At 46.6% G+C, this 21,086-nt stretch overlaps 1 protein-coding gene across 1 annotated transcript in view; it reads left to right on the top strand.

Annotated features, from left to right (window-relative positions):
* LOC146171639 (solute carrier family 22 member 4-like) overlaps positions 1–21,086 on the top strand; it is a 156,191-nt gene that overhangs the window by 109,329 nt on the left and 25,776 nt on the right. The window contains exons 4-8 of the mRNA XM_084586465.1: positions 8,143–8,246; positions 9,591–9,745; positions 13,560–13,728; positions 16,192–16,339; positions 18,249–18,334. Of these exons, the coding sequence (XP_084442591.1) occupies positions 8,143–8,246; positions 9,591–9,745; positions 13,560–13,728; positions 16,192–16,339; positions 18,249–18,334 (662 nt within the window). The remainder of the gene's footprint in view (positions 1–8,142; positions 8,247–9,590; positions 9,746–13,559; positions 13,729–16,191; positions 16,340–18,248; positions 18,335–21,086) is intronic.

The following is a 21,086-nucleotide window of genomic DNA, read 5'->3' as shown; positions in this document are numbered from 1 at the left end:
GGGCTATTATCCCTGTTAAAGGACAGTAACACCCCCTTTCACTTGGTGGAGGTTAGGATTTCCTGCCGTCCTGGAGCTTCGAAGCCGCACACTCCCGACAACAGTCATGACCGATGCTACCACTCCTAGTCCAACCGCCTCTTTGTCCCCCGTCTTCTGCGCTGGAGCTCTGCGCCAACGGGACCCTCCTATCTTCAGCGGAACCGGTGACCACGACGTGGAAGATTGGCTGTCATCATATGAGCGGGTCAGTACGCACAACAAATGGGACGACGGACTCGAATTAAATAACGTGATATTCTACCTAACGGATGTTGCCAACCTGTGGTTCCGCAACCACGAGGCCGATATCTCCTCGTGGTCTGCTTTCAAGACCACTTTTTCTGATATCTTCGGCAGGCCTGCAGTCCGCAAGCTGCGCGCTGAGCAACGCTTGCGCCGCCGTGCACAGCTACCCGGCGAAAATTTTACAAGTTATATTGAAGATGTTGTAGACCTGTGCAAGCGCGTGGACGCTTCAATGACAGAACATGCCAAGATTGGTCATATTTTACAAGGAATCGACGATGATGCGTGCCAGATGCTTCTGGCCAGAAACCTAGCAACCGTGGTCGACGTCATCAATGCATGCCAAAACTTTGAGGAATTACGCAAGCGCCGTCAAATCACTCGTTCTTCGCTCTCCCACCAGGATCCTCTTGCAGTTTTAACAGCCGACGCAGAACAGTCCCCCTTGCTGCAACAAATCAAGCAGTTCGTTTGAGAAGAAGTTGCCCGTCAACTGTCCCTCGTTCCCCATCGTCCTGACGCTTCCTCTCCTTTGGCGCCAAAGTTGCAGCAAGTCATCCGCGAACAAGACGCAGAAGCACTTCCCACGCTTCCTGAAGCTCCTGCCGTCGCTCCCTTGACATACGTCGGAGCACCACTACAATATAGCCAACCTTCTGTCCTAGCCCCTTTGACCTACGCGGCAGTGGCTGCGCGGCCTCCGCCTGAGCCGTTACCACCCGTGCAGCCTGTCCTACGCCATGCACCGCTTCCTCAAACGGCTCCGCTTCATCCTGCGACTCCGCGCTATTACAACCCGTGGCGCACTTCTGACAATCGCCCAATTTGTTACTACTGTGGTTGCCCTGGACACGTGGCCCGTCGGTGCCGTCGCCGCATTGCTGCGCGTCCCGAGCCTGCGTCTTCGGAGTACTCCCTACCGCTGCTTTGTTCTGCTCCGTCTTCGCCTGCATACGCCGCTGAACAGCGTTCGTACACGACCCATCGTTCTCCTTCTCCACGTCGCAGGTCACTGTCACCAATGCGCCGGCGACCACCCCCTGCTGATGTGGGAAACTAAGTTCCGCGGTTCATGAGGCGAGAACTGCGTGCTCTGCGAAAAGCTCAAGGCCTCATATTTTGCCCACGAACGTTATAGTAATCTCTATCGATGGTCTGTCTGTACATGCGCTGGTCGATACAGGTGCCGCAGTGTCTGTAATTCATGAGCGACTTTGCCGACGATTACGAAAAGTTACAACGCCATTTAACGGTTTGTCGCTCCGCACTGCCAGCGAAGAGAGGATTGCACCTTTAGCAGCATGTACTACGCGGGTCATCATTGAAGGTCTTTTATACAGTGTAGAGTTCGTAGTTTTGTCGTCTTGTTCTCACGATGTGATCCTTGGATGGGACTTCTTGTCTAAAATTAACGCCGTGATAGATTGCGCCCGAGCTGAAGTGGAATTTTCTGCACTTTGCGACGTACTGCTCGACGACAACCGTTCAGTGTGTCCTCAAAAGCTCACCATCGCTGAAGATGTCGACGTAGCTCCAGAAGCTTGTGCCCTTGTGCCTCTTTCGTGTCCTGCCGTGTCAGCCGTTAGTGTTCTATTTACGCCGTCTGCATTCTTCATCCACCGCAAGCACCTGCCGCTGCCGTCTGCTGTTCTCGATGTTCACGGTGGCTTCACGAAGCTACTCATCTACAATCCGTCTCCGCGCCCGATTACTTCACTACGTGGGGAATCTCCCAGTTCTATTGAACCAGCCCACCTTCTCTCTGACCTGGATGCCTCCGAGACCAACCGTGGTAACTACATCGATGCTCTGCAGTCCGATCCGATGCCTGATTCGTTGCCAGACGACTTCTTCCGAACCGCCATCGATGACGCCCTTCCTTCCACCTACCGGACGCAGCTTGTGGCCCTTTTACAGACATTTCGCTTCGCCTTCGATGCCGCCCACACACCTCTCGGCCGCACTTCCACAGTCGCGCATCACATTCAGACCGGCTCTAACACGCCTTTTCGACAGCGCCCCTACGTGTGTCAGCGGCAGAGCGTCGCGTGATCAATGAGCAAGTTGAGGACATGCTAAAACGTGGTGTGATCCGCACATCTCAAAGCCTCTGGTCTTCACCAGTGGTGCTAGTAAAGAAGAAAGATGGCTCAGTTCGCTTTTGTGTTGATTACCGGCGCCTGAACAAAATTACCCACAAGGACAATTACCCCCTGCCGAGTATAGACGACGCTCTTGATTGCCTCCAAGGTGCCGAGTACTTTTCGTCTCTTGATTTACGTTCCGGTTACTGGAAAGTACCAATGGCCGCCTGTGACAGAGAGAAGACCGCATTTGTGACCCCGGATGGCCTCTATGAATTTAATGTAATGCCCTTTGGTTTGTGCAACGCGCCCGCCACTATCGAGAGGATGATGGATAACATCTTGCGGAAGTTCAAATGGCACATCTGCCTCTGCTACCTGGACGACATTGTTGTCTTTTCCACCGACTTCGCCACGCACCTTGAGCGCTTGCGGCAAGTTTTGGTTTGTCTTACTGACGCCGGCCTACGACTAAATCTCAAGAAGTGTCACTTCGGTGCCCGGGAGTTGACCATTTTGGGGCACATCGTCTCTAAGGAAGGTGTTCGCCCTGATCCGGCCAAGCTGCGCGCAGTGGCGGAGTTTCCTAAGCCGGTCTCGCTTAAGCAACTTCGAAGCTTCATTGGTCTATGCTCCTATTTTCGGCGCTTCGTGCGGAATTTCGCTTCTATAATTGCACCCCTTACGAAACTACTCGGGGGAAACAGTGACTTAACTGCGTGGTCGGTCGAGTGCGACGAAGCGTTCACCGCATTGCGCCGTCTTTTGACTTCGCCACCAATCCTTCGCCACTACGACCCCACAGCACCCACCGAGGTCCATACTGATGCGAGTGGCGTTGGCCTCGGAGCGGTATTGGCTCAACGGAAAAATGGCTTTCAAGAATACGTCGTCGCGTACGCGAGTCGTGTCCTCTCCAAAGCTGAATGCAACTACTCAGTTACCGAAAAGGAGTGTTTGGCCATTGTGTGGGCACTAACGAAATTCCGACCCTACCTGTATGGTCGCCAGTTTAGCGTCGTCACGGACCACAACGCGTTATGTTGGCTGTCCTCTCTTAAAGACCCGTCCGGCCGCCTCGCACGCTGGGCTCTCCGCCTTCAGGAATTTGACATCCGCGTTATGTATCGGTCCGGCCGTAAACACATGGACGCCGACGCTCTGTCTCGTTCTCCCCTATCCATCGCACCTGTTTGCTCCTCGGCGGCTGATCCCGTCCTCTCGTCTCTAACAAACGCTGATATGCCTGCGGAGCAGCGGAAAGACCCGTGGCCCACATCTCTTATCGACATCGTGTCCACTTCTCCAAACGCTGCGCCTTCTCGGACTTTACGCCGTCAAGCACCACACTTTGCCCTACGAGATGGTCTTCTCTACCGCCGCAATTATATGACTGATGGTCGACGGTGGCTTCTCGTCATTCCCCGCCATTTACGACAAGAAATTTGCGCCTCTTTCCATGCCGACCCTCAGTGTGCCCATCCTGGTGTCGTCAAGACGTTTCAAAGAATCTCTCAACGCTACTATTGGCGCGGCATGTACGGTTATATTCGCAAATACGTCCGCTCCTGCATCGCCTGTCAGCGCCGCAAGTCACCCACACCTCGTGCTTCTGGCCCATTACAACCACTTCCATGCCCGGCCCGCCCTTTTGACCGCGTTGGCGTTGACCTTTACGGACCACTTCCCTGCACGGTCTCTGGGAATCGGTGGATTATCGTCGGCATCGACCACCTCACCCGGTATGCCAAGACCGCCGCTTTACCCGCGGCTACTGCCCGTGAAGTTGCCCTGTTCTTGCTACATCATTTTGTTCTTCGTCACGGCGCGCCGCGAGAGCTGCTGAGTGACCGAGGACGCGTCTTCCTTTCCAACGTCGTTGAAGCTCTACTGGCCGAATGTCGCATCATACATCGGACCACAACAGCCTACCACCCTCAAACTAACGGGCTGACTGAGCGCTTCAATCGTACTCTTGGAGATATGCTCACAATGTACGTTGCCGCTGATCAGACCAACTGGGACGCTGTTCTTCCTTTCGTGACGTACGCATACAATACCGCCACGCAGTCAACCACTGGATTTAGCGCTTTCTTCCTGCTTTATGGGCATGAGGCATCGTCCACGATGGACACTATTTTACCATATTGTCCTGACTCCTCCGAGTGGACTCTCCTTTCAGACGTTGCCAAACATGCGGAAGAATGCCGCCAGTTAGCCCGCAGTTTAACATCGGAATCGGAAGGCCGCCAAAAATATCGTCACGACAAAGATCAGACGCCACATGTTTTCCCTACAGGATCCCTTGTTTGGCTCTGGGTTCCTGGCACCCCACCGGGATTGTCATCAAAATTTCGAACCGAGTACCACGACCCCTACCGCATTGTCCGCCAAACCTCCCCTGTGAATTACATCGTGGAGCCACTCACTCCCTCTTCGGACATGCGTCATCGCGGCCGCGAAACTGTGCACGTGAGCCGCCTCAAAACATACTACGATCCGCTCCTCTTGCCCTCACCCTAAGTCGCCAGGATGGCTCCTCTTCGCTCCGGGGGAAATTGTAGTGAACTCTGCGAAGATGTTATGAAGACGAGGATGAACTAGGCGAGGATATCGCAAAGACGAGGCGAAGAACGGCGAAGAACGACGAAGTGCCGCTCCGCTGCTCGAGCTCGCTTGTGAAGGCCTAGACTGGCTGTGCTCTTGTGTGGTTCTCTGTGCAACTTGGAGAGGGCTATTATCTCTGTTAAAGGACAGTAAACACCCCCTTTCACATGATATAGTCCATAGGGTGACGAAGAGTCGGACACGACTGAACGACTGAACTGAACTGGACTTATTATAAAATTTAAGTGGATACATATTTAGAACACGCCATAGGCTAAAAGATAAGAAGCAAACTTGAAAATGTGTGTGGCCTTTACGGAAATAATGAATACAAGCAGCGATGTCGGATAACACACGAGCTCGCAATTGAAAATTGCCAAACACATGAAAACAACAAAGAAAGGTAACAAAATTCGATGACTAACCTAAGAAATTGGTCAACTTGTGGGAGATTATACACTTTAAGCCGGTCAGATTCACAACTTTCGGTAATGTCACATATAATGAAATTGAGTGTTAGCCATAATTTGTCGTGGTTTGTGAAAATGACCATTTGACAATAAACCAGGTTTCAGTATACTTTTCCTTTGGCTTTAACTTTGCGATATTGACCAAAAGGTTGCGATAACATTGTTTCATTGCCTTTGAATAAAGCTACGTAAACCGTGCTTTGATAGAAGCATCGCATCTAGGTGTTTTAAGACTATAATCTCACTGACTTTATTCTTTAAGCCAGTAATTCAGTATATGTGAAGCTAGCTAATTAGTCTTTAATGCTTGATTAACTTTCGCTGACTATAAAATACTTCTGGCTGGAATAGGCGACTTTCGACAGCGATCAGTTGGCTTCGCTCCTCTCTTTGTTTACATTTATTTGAAAAGCCCTGTATGCACAGCAGTGGTGGTCATTCCTCACAGAAGTTGGGAAACTCTATTTGAAAGTAATTTCAATTTTACTGCAGTTCTATTGTCCTTCTTTGTACCCTGTTAACCTTCTCCACCCGTCTACCCTCTCTATCTATTCGATGAGAGGGAGAGGAAACGCTGAGCAGTGTCCGCTCTATCTCCGATGTGTACTAACCGACGGCAAAGTACTAAATCCTTCGCACAAAGCCTTCTAATGCTCACGTTTAATAATAGCTCCCGCGTGGAAGCTTGATGGGCACTTCCTGCTGCTCCCACTGTTCCAAAAAGTGTGCCGTAAGCTCAAGTATTACCTAATTAACTCATAAAATTAATTCAGGTCTAATGCTCGAAAAGGCTATCTTTTTTCTTCAGTTGATAACCAATGCGCGAAGACGTCAAAGTCCTTGGCATACAAAAGCACAACGTACACTCTCAGATTCCTGCCCATTTCACCCTTCATATCGTGTGCAAATCTAGCCAAGGCATGACAGACCTCTACGATAAATGCGCAGATGAGGATTAAAAATTTATCTCTTTCACAATTACTACTGCGGTAACTGAAGTGAGTTATACTGGCCTATTATATGACACAATCTCACGAGAAGCAGGTTTGTAAACCGGCACAATGTTTGCCATTTTACAGCCATCTCGAGGCGGTTTTGTTCAGTGACTCATGACAAATAGAATTTCACTAGGGCGCTCCCAACACAAATCGTGCAGTATTTATTGGCAAGTGACCGGGAAACACTCAGCAATAAAGACCATATAACAACGCATGCCACTTAATTCATTCCGTGTCTCTCAAAAACATTGATGAAACATTTATTTAAATCTTGAGCTCTTTGGTCATCGTATCAACTCGGTTGTTGACAGGCATAAATGGAGAGAGAAACATTTATTGCGAGCAAGCGTTAAATATAAGCCTTAGGTTTCCTCAGTCCAGGAAGCCGTGGCCCGAGCCATCTCCCGAGTCCGGTTGGCCAGACTACGCTGATCCTCCAGGCTGGGGCTTGACAGCTGTGTCTTCCACTGCTCTCCGGTTATGGCCACGGGGGTTATAGTACCTTTTGGTCCCTTGCATCCCCACACCATATGTTCTAGGGTGTTTAATAACTGGAGGTCTTTTTTTTTGTTACGCTTTATGTGCTTTCAGCTTTTCTCTAAGATACTTTGTTTCTTTTACATTGTGAAATAAATGCTATGCCGGGGCAACTTTCTATATTGCCTTAATGTGTGGCTTTATTACCTGACACATGCTAATTAGCATGATATTAGACGAAAGACCAACCGACGTACCTATATGAAGCCCCACTTTATTCGAGTCGTACGATAGTTCCTCAGTGTCCTAAGGACAACGTGTCCAACTCGGTGTGCAAAGGTGCCGGGTATCAGAGAAGCTGCCCGAGATGTGAGCCAATCCGGCCTCGCCCTTTGGTGTCCGCCAACCATTCAGTGCCTCATAACGTTTTTGGCTCATTACGCCAGCGACACCACCAAAGCTAGATTTTCCGGAGAACAAGGCGTTTGACTCTGCCGCACTAAAACCATGAAGGCGTCCATCATGCGGATCCCCTCATAAACGTCGTTAACGACGTTTTGCTACTTTCGAAGTAAAAGCGTTCTAGATGTTCTTTTTCAACTTTAAATCGTCTCTCGGTGGCATAAATGCTTATAAAAAAAACGCCACCGTTTGCATAATTCGACGCAGCGTACCAGCGTTCCGACCTGCGTAAGAACCAGGAGGCATTCATTGTGCGACTGAAATTCACACTACCCGCTTTTATTCTCTAATGTTGACGATACCTACGCTGTGCTTTCTGTAATAATCGTTTCAAAATTATATACTGGATGTTAATAATATGCATAGATCACAAACAAATCAAACAAGTGTCGAGGCGGAGCGACAGCCACCGTGTGCACTTGAATTCTTTCCCTCGTAGTTAAGGCGGAAAAGTGGCACTAGATGAGGTCACTCAAAACTTTCCTTCAAAGCTTGCTAACGACATGTGCTAGAGGACTGAGGCTTCCCCTCGAAATTCGCTCATATTCCCTTGCTTTCCCCACTCATAAAGTGGTTATGCCCTAAACTACACCATCGGTGCACGTATTTTTTCGCCGCATTGACAAATTTACTTAATTTCGTTTCCCATCAAAATGTTCGATAAAGTTCCTGAAACGAACAGGCGTATCCTGTGTCCGCTTTCCTGTCCTAACCTTATTGTATTTTTTTTTCATTTTTTTCCCTTTCCTCCTGCAGTGGAACGTTGTGTGCGACGACCTATGGATGCTGGACATGTCGCAATCTATACTCATGTTCGGCTTCATGGTCGGAAACTTCGTCTTCTCTCACATGTCGGACTGGTAAGGCTCGTGACACACCCTCAGCTCCCAAACCCAACACTTTTCTGAAAACGCATAACCCAGACACACATCATATTTAGCATGACCTGAACGCTACTTTTCTTTTGAGCCATACATGAGCCCAACTGCCTTTGCTTTCTCCCCTCCTGCGTCTCTTTCGTAGTGTATTTGTAGGCTATCGTAAGGAGCCCTATCTGACTACAACGAGATGAAATATCAAACAATTAGGGGGACTTTCGAGCTTCAGCTTGACAATATAGACGCGATCGACCCCGGCAGCGTCTTTGGCGTCTAATATTATTGGATTATAGACCCCACATTTCGGCTTCATTCTTCTTCTTGATTATACGTAAGACATTGCTGCATATAGAGCAGCTCGTTCTTTCTCGCCTGCAACCGCTAAATATTATATAATAGATTTTTTTTTCTCTCAGTTGTTGCGGTTTGAAAAGGCAACCGATACCTGTGACGTCAAAGGCAAGCATGGGTCGCGAGAGGGATGTAAAACGGATATAATTGCCGCGTCTATTCCCGCTCTTGAAGCAGGCAGCGTTGTAGTCAATTGAAATGGCATAGGAACGATTATTATGCTATATTTTACTCCGTATGTGATCATACCTGACGTCAAAGCCATCCCTCGTCCGTTGAAACCGAGTACGGTAAGAAAATAAATTGGACCATAGGTTATTTATTGGTCATAAGCAACTGTCACGTGGTGATCTGTGTACAGTAATGCCGTTGGCATCATCACTAAGAGTATAATAGGAATCGAAAGATTAAAGAGGACAAACTGTCGGGCTAGTTTGTTTTCCATAGTTTTTGCAACGCGTAGCCGCACAAGGACGAAGACGTAGGAACACGTAAGACACGTAAGAAAAATTAGTTGTCTGTACTCTCTTACGGCAAAGCTTGAAGGTCTCTTTCTTATACTTTTTGTTTGAGTTGGTTTTTGTGTAAAAGGAAGGCGCAGTATCTGTTTCACAAAACATCTCATTGCAAAGCTGCACAATTAGTAGCATACAATTGGAGGTTCATTGTCGTCGTTTCGAATCTCTCTCGCACATCTTGACTGACACACGGGCATTAAACGGGAAGCGCAAATAACGGTTGCAATTTTCATACGAAATGGAGAAAATGGTGGAAATTAATTTTGCTGACGCCTGCTTCGACACGGGGTCGTTACGCAATCGCGTAAAATAGCGTCATTTTAATATCAAGTGGTCAATGTTTCTTGGTTTACGGCCGCTGGCAGAAACGGGAATGTATATCGGAGAAGGCATAATGAGTACAATTAGCATTTCAGGTTTCAGCGTGTCCGGGGATGTAACGTTTTCCAATTTTCAGGTGCGGCCGACGGCCAGCCTTGTTCGCCACCACACTTCTCTCACTGGCGTCGGGAGTGGCTACGGCCTTCTCTGGCTCGTTCGCTTTTTTCAACGCGTTTCGCTTCCTCGCCTCCCTCGGTCACGGCGGACTCACCAACGTCGCCTATACGCTTGGTAAAGCCAATTTTTGCCTCTTACTGCTTTTCGAGCTGAAAAAAAAAGGCACTTCCTGCGAGTGAAGCAGCGTTTCCTGTAATCAAAATCCAGTGAAAATTGGGTTGCTTTCAGTGTGAGTACTAGCGACGATGATATGCCATTTGGAAGTGCAATTTTTCCTTCCCCTGACTAAGGATTAATGGTTTTAGTGACAAAAGCGCAAGCGCCAGAGGATATGATGAAAGGAAATTTTCTCTTAAACCTCCAGATAACTCTATAGATAGAAGATACGAGAGCGCAAGAAAGGTACGCGGGGGTACAAAGGCAACAGGATGAACGCTAATTTGTAACGGGCTTTATTTGGAGAACAGCGGTTTTATACTATCGCTTTACCTATGCGCAAACGCGCGAACAAAAACTTTCGAAAGTTTATGTTCGCACTTTGGCGCATGAGTAAACAATAGTGTATAATAGCAGTTCTCAAAATAAAACCTGCTCCCAGTTAGCGATGGTCCTGTCGCGTTTCTACGTCCGCGTACCTATCTTGCTCTCCTTCGTTTTCTTCAACACGCACTAACATGCTCACCTACAAGTGGTTCTAAGTCTAAAGACTGCATGTAAGGAACCCCTGGTTGCCGTTCAATGCACAGCAACCGCTGAATGATGTTCTCAGACAACACGCCCTTCAAATATATATTTTTTTTTTTATGGCGCAAGTTCGCCCTTCGGCATAAGGGTTTAAATATATTGATACAGGCCTGTAGCAGCAATGACTGCCAGCAGCTCTCGGTAGTGTGGGCCATGAGTCCATACCCCTATGTCGGGCGGTCTGGTAGCGTGGTAAGAGTGGCTTCTAAGGTGGTGTTTTGCGGGCCACGCGAAGACCAGGACAAGTTGTTAGGAAGTGGTCTAGTGTGGCCTCCATAGCAGAAAGGGCAGTTCATGGGAGCAATTATTTAATGGGATTAAATAATTGACCAGGTCATTTCTGTATACTGAGAATGTCGGCAGGACATTTATAGCCGTGGTGGGAGACGAATAGTCAAGAAGGGAGCAGGAGAGTCGCTCCAGCGACATCCTCTACGCCATGCATCCTTGAGGTCGACAGGAGAGCCGAGAACATGTCGCTGCGTGGGGAATGCCACGAGAAATGTGCTTTGATGATATGCGACTATGTAAACTGAGGACAGTGCTTCATTCAACGCCAACCATGAAATTTGGGAAGGCGCTTCTCGTTAGCGCAGCTGCCACCACCAGGTGCTTCAACTCCGTTGCAGGTAAAAAATTACGAGGGACCTTAGCGACTAAAGTGATTGTTAAGTTGCTGGGCCGTTGTGGAGGAGGGGAACACTCCAAAACAGCCGGCTCGCTTCTTCTGTTTGTATTTTCTTTCTGATTTTTAACTTTGTTGTCAAGGGGTTTTTTATGAGGACGCGTCCGGGCGCCCGTTGAGCTTGAAATATGCGAGGAAAAGTTATTTGACCGGGAGTTCGGGGCTGAGACCTTGTGAGGTGGTGGTCGGACCATGAGGCAGAATGGGCATCACGGTGCCAGACGCGGAAATTATGACTCTCGGGAAAAACAACCTGTGCCGCATCTGCCGCTCGTACCACTTAAGGAGCCTGCAAATGTGCACGCTGCAGTGACCTTTGGCCTGTGCGACCGGAAGAGTGTGCTGGTTGCTGTTGCAGCCGCGTGGGAAACCCAGGGTCGTCTTACGGGTAGCACACGTTGTTTCAGTTTCAAAGACAGATCCGTACAAGTCAGGTGTGCCGGCGACGCGGAGACTGCGGAGAGCGAACCGCGTCGTCGTTTAACCTGTCAGCTCAGACCAATAACGGGCGAAGGTTTATGAGTATAGAAAACTGGACGAGTTGGATTGGTTTCATCTTAAAGCAGCGCGAAAACACAAGACTAAAAGGAACAGGAGACGACACAAGCGCTTGTGTCGTCTCCTGTTCCTTTTAGTCTTGTGTTTTCGCGCTGCTTTAAGATGAAGGTTTATGACTTCCCTGCTCAGCGCATTACCGATGGGACGTCACCGACTCAACCGTAAGCTATCAAAACAAAACAGGAAAACGGACGGTCGCTCGGGAAGCGCGACGTTTACTTGTCTGTTTTGTCTCGCCCCTGATTTTGAGAGAGTATCTGTGGGTCGTCTCCCCAGGGGGAAAGGGCGAAGCCCTGTGTGCCCTCTCACGTGTATGCATTGCTGGTGAAAGTGAAAGGGCGTTCATGTGTCTTGGCTAATTTGTTTTGTCTCGCCCCTGATTTTGAGAGAAAATCTGCGCGTCGTCTCCACAGGGGGAAAGGGCGAACGATTGGTGGGAGGCACGCGGTGCTCGCGAGGGACCGATCTCGGAGGTGCCGATGTTGCATTGGCTATTTAAAATGTGGCTTGTAATTCTGATTGGCTCGAAGAAGCTCTTTTCCTCCGATTGGCCACGATGTTGGTCACCAGGATGTTGAAAATGGATACTTAAGACAGGTGTTTGGGCGAAAAAAGGACAGACGGGTAGACAGACTTACTGCCGACTTACGACTCGTGGCAGGAAGTCGCGAACTGTGTTCGCGAAAGCAACATGTGTTTTTGACCCGTTCAATAAAGTGCCCGTAGCGCTCGAAAAATTGTCCCGTCCGTTTCCTGCAACGTGTCCCCGGATCAAAAGACCATCTGGGACACCACATCATCCATATATTAAGAAAGTTAACTGTGGTGAAAGGCGAAAGCCTGAGTGCCGCATTCTGCTACGGTACTGGCAATAAGTAGTAATAAATTATTAACTAAGTAGCAAATAGGTACATAATTAAGTAATAATTAAACAATTAACTAATAATAATTAGTTATTTTTTGTGTTTCTTAGTTATTTGTCAATTTGTAATTATTTAATTATTAATTAGTTAGTAATTGATAATTGATTGCGATATGGCTACATAAGGCACGCATTCGCGCATACAGTGGTGATGCTCTGTGATTGGTCGAGACCTCTATGACGTCATCCCGCCTCGGCCAGTCAGAACGGCGCAAAACAGAGACCCATTTTGTCCACGACAGCATGAGCCATTAAAGGCTTTCGCTTTAATATAAAATTTGGGGCCGCTTAGCGCCCCAAAAGAGGGAAAGGCGATAGCGGTGGGTTTGGATTCATTTCACACGAATGGCAGCTGACGAAGACGACGACATGCACTGCATGAAGAGGGGCATGCTATAAGCACGAGAGTGATTGGCTGCGGCGAAAGCGTATCGTGCTGGGGCCAGCGAATCGAATCTGCTCGCACCGCCACAGCAAAGAAACGACGTTTCAGCGCTGTAGCAGCCGCATTTATTTTGTTGCTTTCCACGTCACAGCTCCTTCCTTCCTCGCCGGCTGTCCTCTACCTGTGCAGCGCGGCTGGTAGTGACCTTTGAGCCTCACTCATGGGCTCACTGTGGCATCTGATCGGAGCATTAAAATTTCAGCGAGAAATAGGATTCTCCACTGATTTCCTATGACAGTCCGAAATGTAGACGGCGGAGTCCAGCAAGCATTTTGTGTCAGATTCTGCAGTGCGTAAGAAGCGTAGGCCATGAGTACCAATATATTGGCGTATAATATCAACGCGCTTTCTTGTAATCACTTATTTGCAAGTACAAATATTCCTCCTGCAATATTCGATACTGCCGACTGATAGATCGCTCCATTCGATGGTTTCAAGGAAGTGATATATGCATGTGCTTAGGCATTCCAGATTTGTTGAAGCCTAGTTCGCTACCTTATTTACGTACTCTTCAACGCAGAGAGCCACGTATTTCTTAGCTGCATCAATGCCAGCTTGAAGTTTCTCTTTGTAGCCATCGAGTGCGTGGCTCCTGGCAAGCGTGCCATGGTGTCCATGGTCCAGGAGACAGGCTGGGTGCTGGGCCTCATGGTTTTGCCCGGAGTCGCATACCTGGTCACCAACTGGATACACATACAGCTCCTGATCAGTGTGCCGCTCATCGGAATGCTCATCACTGCCTTGTGAGTAACTGTCGCCATTCCAGTGAGTAGATTGTTCAGCGCTTTCATTTCCGTGAATTTCTTCATATATTCATAGATTTCTCCTCACTAACGTGAGACCTATCATTCCATCTGTCGATGAGCTGAACGAGCGTGGGTGTCCATGGCCATAGCTGACACAAGAGAGAATGGCGCCTGTGATTTCCTGTGCCGCCGATAATCCCCGCTCTCCCCAGCAATGCTAATTTTCTGCCGTCACGTTTTTCTATCCTTAAAATCAAAATTGTTACCCAAAGCAACCATCGTCTCACTGCTTGTCTTCCTACTTTTCGACTAGAAAGTTTGTTCTGTACCTCACTGTGCTCTCTTCCTCCTATTATTCTAGTTTCCATACCTCGCCAGATTTTGCTCGATTTAAGCTCACCCTTTTCTTTACTGCTTTAGGACTGAAAGCGATAATCTTAGCAAACTGCATAAGAGAAAAACAATGACCACAATAGTAGCGCCTTCGAACTGCTGTGTGTTTCTTTTTTTTAAAAGGTCAACATTTTTAATACAAAGGTAACTTGCTGTACATTTAGTTTAGCCATGCAGCTATACTGGGGTCTACGGTGGATACTAGGTAAGAGGCAGAGTGCTACATTTAGTTCGCTAAATAACTAGATGCGTTAACTTTCTAATTTTTATTTTAGGGACATGCTACATTGCAGAAATATATATATATATATATATATATATATATATATATATATATATATATATACACATGTATATAATAAAATATTTTTCGCAGCTATACTATTTGGAAGACGACCTCATATTCCGAACAACAAAACATATTCCTTAAAATGAAAATTTATAAAGTTATTACGTATTTAGGTAAATAGCGAACTAATTAATGCTCTCTTTTTTCCTGCTGTCCACCGCAGCTTCCATTATTGCCCCAAGACTAAAATTAATCTGGTTGGTTTTTGGGGGTTTAACGTCCCAAAGCGACTCAGGCTATGAAAGACGCTGTACTGGAGGACACCGGAAATTTCGACCCCCTGGGGTTCTTTAACGTGCACTGACATCGCACAGCACACGGGCGCCTTGCTTTTCGCCTCCATCGAAAAGTGGCCGCCGAAGCCGGGCTGCGATCCCGCGTCCTTGGGAACAGCTGTCGAGCTAAAATTAATCTAAAGTCAGTTAACTGGTCGTTTTTTTTTCTTTTTCATTAAGCCTTCTAAAAAACGGCCGGTATAGAGAAAGGAGATTCAGGGAATAGGGAAGGTATAAGGAATTCACCCATGCCCTGGAGCAATTTCATTACTCCGAGCCTTGTCACACCAGTGTGCTATCGTCGCTTGCCTCCTTTCACCTCCTCCCAGGAGAGCGTGACGGAGAGGCACTCAGGCACTTGTCTTTGCCAGCATCAGAAAATCTCAAAATCGTCTGAAGCTAAAATTGTGGTTTTTTATATACGCTACTCATTTCTGCCTTGCGGAATGGCAAGGAATATGGGCAAGCTCGTCACTTGGTCGAAGTGCTTGCGATGGTCCCATTAACTTGGTACTGACACACCGGCGCATGACAAAAAACTATTCTAAGAGATATACTTGAATCACAACTCGCATATATTTATTTGTGTGCGGTTTCTTCAGTACAAGCAGCGTTTTTGAGCAATTTTTTATCTTTCGGCTGTCTCAAAAAATTCTAGGCATTGGTAACTTCATATCTGCTTGGTACTTTGTTTAAAGCCTCGGACACGTTTTGAACATGCACGACGGCCTCTCCAGTTACATACCTTAAGGTATGTAACTGGAGAGGCAAAAAAAAACTAAAAGGCAAAAAAAAACTAAAAGGTGACAATTGTCAGCTTTTTAGTTTTGTTTGCCTTGTTTTTTTTTTATTCTCCCGCTCTGGTTGTTATCGGGCCCTATCATCGTGAGAGATGCGATCCCAAATTGTCATCATTGCATCTATGACATTTAGTGGTGCCGTGCTTTCAATCGCCAGCTAAAGTGCTTTCTCAGCGAACTGAGCTAAAGTGTTTTAGCTGAGTGCGGTCGCTCCGTGCCTAAATGGCATGGATCAGGGCCTGCTTTGCATAATTCTCACTAATCGACCTGTACGCCACGGATCGATCGCATGAGCCTTGTGAGACCAGTTAAGAATATCAATGCTCGAGAAGCCCCATTTCGCAGTAGGCATCATCACTAATAAATGTCACGTCCTGCGGAGTGGCCCAACTCTGTGGCATCCCCTGACTCTTGATCTCTCGGCGCATTGAAAATGCATGACACATCCGTTATTTTCCTCAAAAGTTTCTTGCTCTTGTGCAGCTTGTTATCAGACGCAGTAACATAAGACTTCTCGTTACAAGTGCATAGGTTTCACAGCTACGTCCACGACCACCGTTTCCATAAGCTGTGCTGGTTGCCTAGTTTAGTTTCCTTTGCTTTCTTGGTGATTGATACTGAAACCTACTGCTTGCCTTTTCAGTTTTTTGGACGAATCTCCCCGGTGGCTGTTTACTGCTGAGAAGTTCCAGCAGGCGGAGCGCCTACTGACAAAAATCGCCGAAAAGAATAACATCAAGGTCAAGGACATATCCAAAATAGTATTGGAAACCAAAGAGAAAATGGAGCTGGTAAGTGCTGGTAACGCCGTCACTTGTGTGTTCGTATGTGCTTTCTGTTCACTTGCTCCGAGCCAGTACCTGTTGCGAATGCTTCTATTTTATTTTTCACGAGCATCAAGTGAAGCCGTGTAATGCAGAAGTTGTAAACTGGCAGATATCCAAATGGACACGCATGCAGCAGGCCCTTAGTGCTTAACGAATTACATCAACCATCTAAAGTGATACCCCGCTATGATGATGCCCAGAGGGACAAGTAAAAAGAAAAACAAAACTCCAAACGGTCCACCAAGAGATTTCGTCACTCTGCGGCATCACGTGAAATTCAGACGCGGCGGTTCAACCTCGCTGAGCGCCGCCGCTTGTGTACCCAAAACCCTCAAAGCGGCCACTGTTTTGCTCTGTGGGCCTTGCAAGCAATTTTGAAGGAAGAGCTCCGATTACGCTACCCCTTAAGATAAAAATTAAAAACTCGCCTATTTAGTTATTTCGCCAACTAATCCAAGTATTATCTTCCTACCTGACACCCGCCCCCACTGCAGCGCCAGGGCAAGAATAAATCTAAAACCCTTTTTTTCAAATATTTTTCACTCAAGAAACCATACTGTAATATAATCTCTCAGCGGCTGCAGCCACGCATCCATTTTTCACACGCAAGTATTTAGAAACAACGTACGAGTTAACAAGTTATAGTTTGTTTTGAAAACCTCCATCGCCTGCACCAAAATATCATTCAGATCAGTTTGGAAGACAGAGGAAAGTGAATTTCGCGCCTCTCACGTCGAACCTTTTTACGGTGCGAGTCAACATTTAAAACGGCACAAATAGATACTGCAAGTAAATGTTAGCTTCGTGCAAAAGATTTTTCAGTCAGCTGTTTTTCGGCAAGATCTGCAGTTACTGCATTGGCACTGATTTCCTCAAACCAATAATTAAAATGAGCTAAATAGCGGTTTCTAATTCACAAATTTTGTTGAACGAATATATTACTTCCGATAAGGCGTGCATCCAAGAATATTCTTCAGTCTATTTCATTAGATAAAGGTAAAATAATTGCTTGGTTGCAGAGAAAGTGGGTAAGGGACGGACCTCCGGTGTGCGTAGCCATCTTAAGCGCTGGGCCATCACCAGAAAATTAGTTTCCTGATGGAACTGGAGAACTCGACTACACGCTTTTTAATCGCAGGTGAAGCCGCTGAGCTTCTGTTTTTCCCAAAAGAGTGTTGTTTAAAATATTTAATCGGCTTTTTGGAAATCCGTGTGGCCTGAAGGTCAGGTAAATATGAAATGCAACACCGAATGTGAGTTCTTTGTAGGGATAATAAGACCACAGCTGAAGAACAGTTCACATTGAATATTTTTTCTGTGGCAGCGCATATTTATTTATTCAAATACCCTAAAGGGAGGAGGGTATTACATAGGGGGGACACACGAAGCACTTTGATAACACTTAGTTCAAAAACAGACAATAGAAACAAAATACAAACACCATTTTCGCAGTACAGTTGAACAACACTATATCGCAAATGGAAAAAAGGAAAATTTCAAACAGTTGAGATTAAGAATACAAAAACAACGTAAAAAACAGCTTACACTCTGGCTTACGTTTTTTTGTTCGAATTTTAAATGCCCCCCAAAAATAACCTCTTGCCTCATAGTGTGTGTCTCTTTAGGACGCTAAATCCTATAAAATAACAATCCTGAGTTCTTTTTTTTCTCCGCGTTTGCTTAATATGACCATTATTTTATTCGTTCTTGCGCTTCGTTTTGTTTCAATTCTCGACATTTTTCTCGTTAAATAGACATTTGAACGAGGATATTTGTTATTCGTTGCGAATTTCAAATGTTAGTTGAAACTGCGAAAATTACGGTGAGATGAATCCGTCCAAATTTCGTTTGCTCACTGCCGTTTCTTTCGCAGGAAAAAAAGCGGAAAAAGTCATCCATTGTCGACTTGTTCCGAAAGCGGAAGATCGCCGTCATCACGCTGTCGTCATACGTGCAGTTGTGAGTGACAAACTTCCAAATAATAACTAGGCCCCAGATTATATAAGGCATAGAAAGGAACCGAATTAAGAGGAGGTCAATAGTGGTGGCTTGGTGCGTCCCTAGATGGAGCTCTGAATTGGCATTTGGTAGTGGCACACAGTGGAGAGGTAAGGAGGCCGGTACTATGTGGACTGCGGGAGAAACCTATCGGTGCTATTATTTGAGTACTAAGGTGCAAGCCTGAGAGCGGAATCTATTGCACTCAGGCTAGTGGTTATTCGTAATGGATTTAAGTTGCGGAAACTGTAATTTAGTTTTTGGGAAGGATTTGAAAAGAGCAACTTAATTGCTGATATTTAGCCCATTGAATTCTTTTCCAGGTAATACTTTGTATTCCTGTAGATCGAATCAATACAAATGTTGTCTAGCTTCTTTCACCGGTCTAGACTGTAATAATCCTACGCAAAGAAAAAGATCCAAGGAAAAAGCATATTAGGTTTAAGGACAGTGAGGTATAAATGAATATGCAGGACAAAAGGTTTGATTTGGTTGGGCAGGTAGACGCAACGGATTTCTTTTGCAGATGTTGCCTACTAAGTGCGAGGCTGGACACGCTCGATCAGACGTCTCAAACTCCTATTGCTCTGCGAGCAGCATTGAAAAAGTGTCTTCCCACGTGGGCGAAGAGCCCGATAGTAAAAAAAAAATGCAATAGAAACCACAAAAAATTTGAAAAATTCAAAAAATAGCTAACATTAGGTTAAGTGAATATAAGATAAAACGTCTCATTCCCGGGCCTCGTCTATTTATTTGCAGAAAAAAAAGTTTCTTGAGCTCGAGGCCGGCAGGTGACCATTTCAAGCTGACTCGGTGGGAGCTACTGGTGTAGCGGCTAATTAATGCCGCATTCGATTATCTTCACAAGAAAAAATGAAGACTTTGAGAAGGAACACAAGCCTCCATTTTGAAGGCAGCCAACGTTCGTCTCTAGGTTAAGGGGCCAATGCATTTTGTTTTCATTGCAACAAAAATCGTGTTATTTGAGGACGAAGGGTTGACTTTAGTTGAAAGATGCATCATCATCATCAGCCCGATTAACTCGGTCATGTGCTGGCGACATCCTCTTGACCCCTGTGAACTTGCCTCATCTACCCACCTAATTTTCTGCCTCCCCCAACCAAGTTTTCCCTGCCTTGGAATCCGATTGGTTGCTTTTAAAAACCATGGATTATCCTCTCTTCGCACTACATGTCCTGCCCATTCCCATTTCTTCTTCTTGATTACCACTAGAATGTCAGTAACTTGAGTCATTTCTCTGACCCACTCTGCACGCTTCCTATCTCTTAACGTTACCCCTACCAATTTTCGTTCCATGGCCCTCTGCGCTGTCTTCAAGTTAAGTAGAACCATTTTCTTTATCCTCCACGTTTTAGCCCCAGAGGATAGTACAGGTAAGATGCAGCTGTTGTATACTTTTCTCTTGAGCGCCACCGGTAAGTTGCTAGTCATAATGTACAAGTACCTTCTAAATTCGCTCCATCCCAATCTTATTCTCCTTGTTAGTTCCCTTTCATGATCCGGATCGGCGGTTACCACCTGTCCTAAGAAGGCATATTCGCCTAGTACTTCCAGTGCCTATTTCAAACTGTTGTTCCTTCCCGTGGCTGTTCAACATTACTTTAGTCTTCTTCATATCAATCTTCAGGCCCACCTTTCTGCTTCTCCTATCTAGGTCATTAATCATTCCTCGAAATTGATCCCCTGAGTTACTTAATAAGGCAGCGTCATTAGCGAATCGCAGATTACTAATATATTCTCCGTCAACCCTTATCCCTATAATCTCCCATTCCAAGTCTTACTTCTGCTAAGCAAGCTGTGAATAGTACTGGGGAGGTGGTGTCTCCTTACCTATTATTACGTTCCTTATGCGCAACTATGGTTGGGAAATATATCTGTTAGTAGAGCCAGCTCGTCAATCTAGAACAGAACAAAGGCTGAAACTTTAGGAACTGGCGTACCGTATCAAACAGCTTCGCGAGCCTCATGCAACCCGCGAGACGCTTGTTTAATGTGACTTTTGCGCTAGACGAAGAAAACGTGGCACTAGCGGCACGTGCAGATGCTATGTAAGAGAAAGGTAGAAATTCAAACAGCGAAAAATCGAGAAAATCGAACATATTGCCTCTTCTGCGTTTCGAACTTGATTAGTGTGTCGATACGAGTCGTAACTGAACAAGTTTCCAAAGAGACTACGCATAAGCGGTGCCGTTCACGGCGAAACACTGCGGTGGCGCCTGTGAGCCTTGAAAGGCGCTGGCCAGCGTTCGCTTGCGTTGTGTAACGTAGGGGTGGTAAGCAAGCCCCACCGCACACGTAATGTTGAAAAAAAGGGTAATTACCACCGCGGCTTTAATGAGTAGACATACAAAGGATTCAAGAATCTAGTCGGTCGACTCAAGCCGCGGAAGCGAAACGGAGGAGGTGTGGCGTCTCCAGATAGGGCCAGATGTCGAAGGTCACGAGCTCAAAACAAAACACTGCCTTAGCTGTGGTTGCACTGAAATGATGACATTACGAGCACGTGAAGGGACAACACGACAAAGCTACCGGAGCCGCAAAATCTACGCTCCGAAGGCAACGCCACCTGAAACGCGGCTGACGGAGCTCGTGAAATGCACAAACCATTCAAACGACGTCAACGACGCACAATGCAACGGTCACGTAGTGACGGCAGTCAACCATTCTAAAAGGATAAAACAGAAGAGGTGGA

Source organism: Amblyomma maculatum, unplaced genomic scaffold (genome assembly GCF_055883805.1).
Source record: "Amblyomma maculatum isolate TAMU_Amacu unplaced genomic scaffold, ASM5588380v1 scaffold_19, whole genome shotgun sequence".
Taxonomy (NCBI): domain Eukaryota; kingdom Metazoa; phylum Arthropoda; class Arachnida; order Ixodida; family Ixodidae; genus Amblyomma; species Amblyomma maculatum.
Note: the sequence above shows the minus strand (reverse complement) of the source record. Positions and strands in the feature narration are given on the sequence as shown.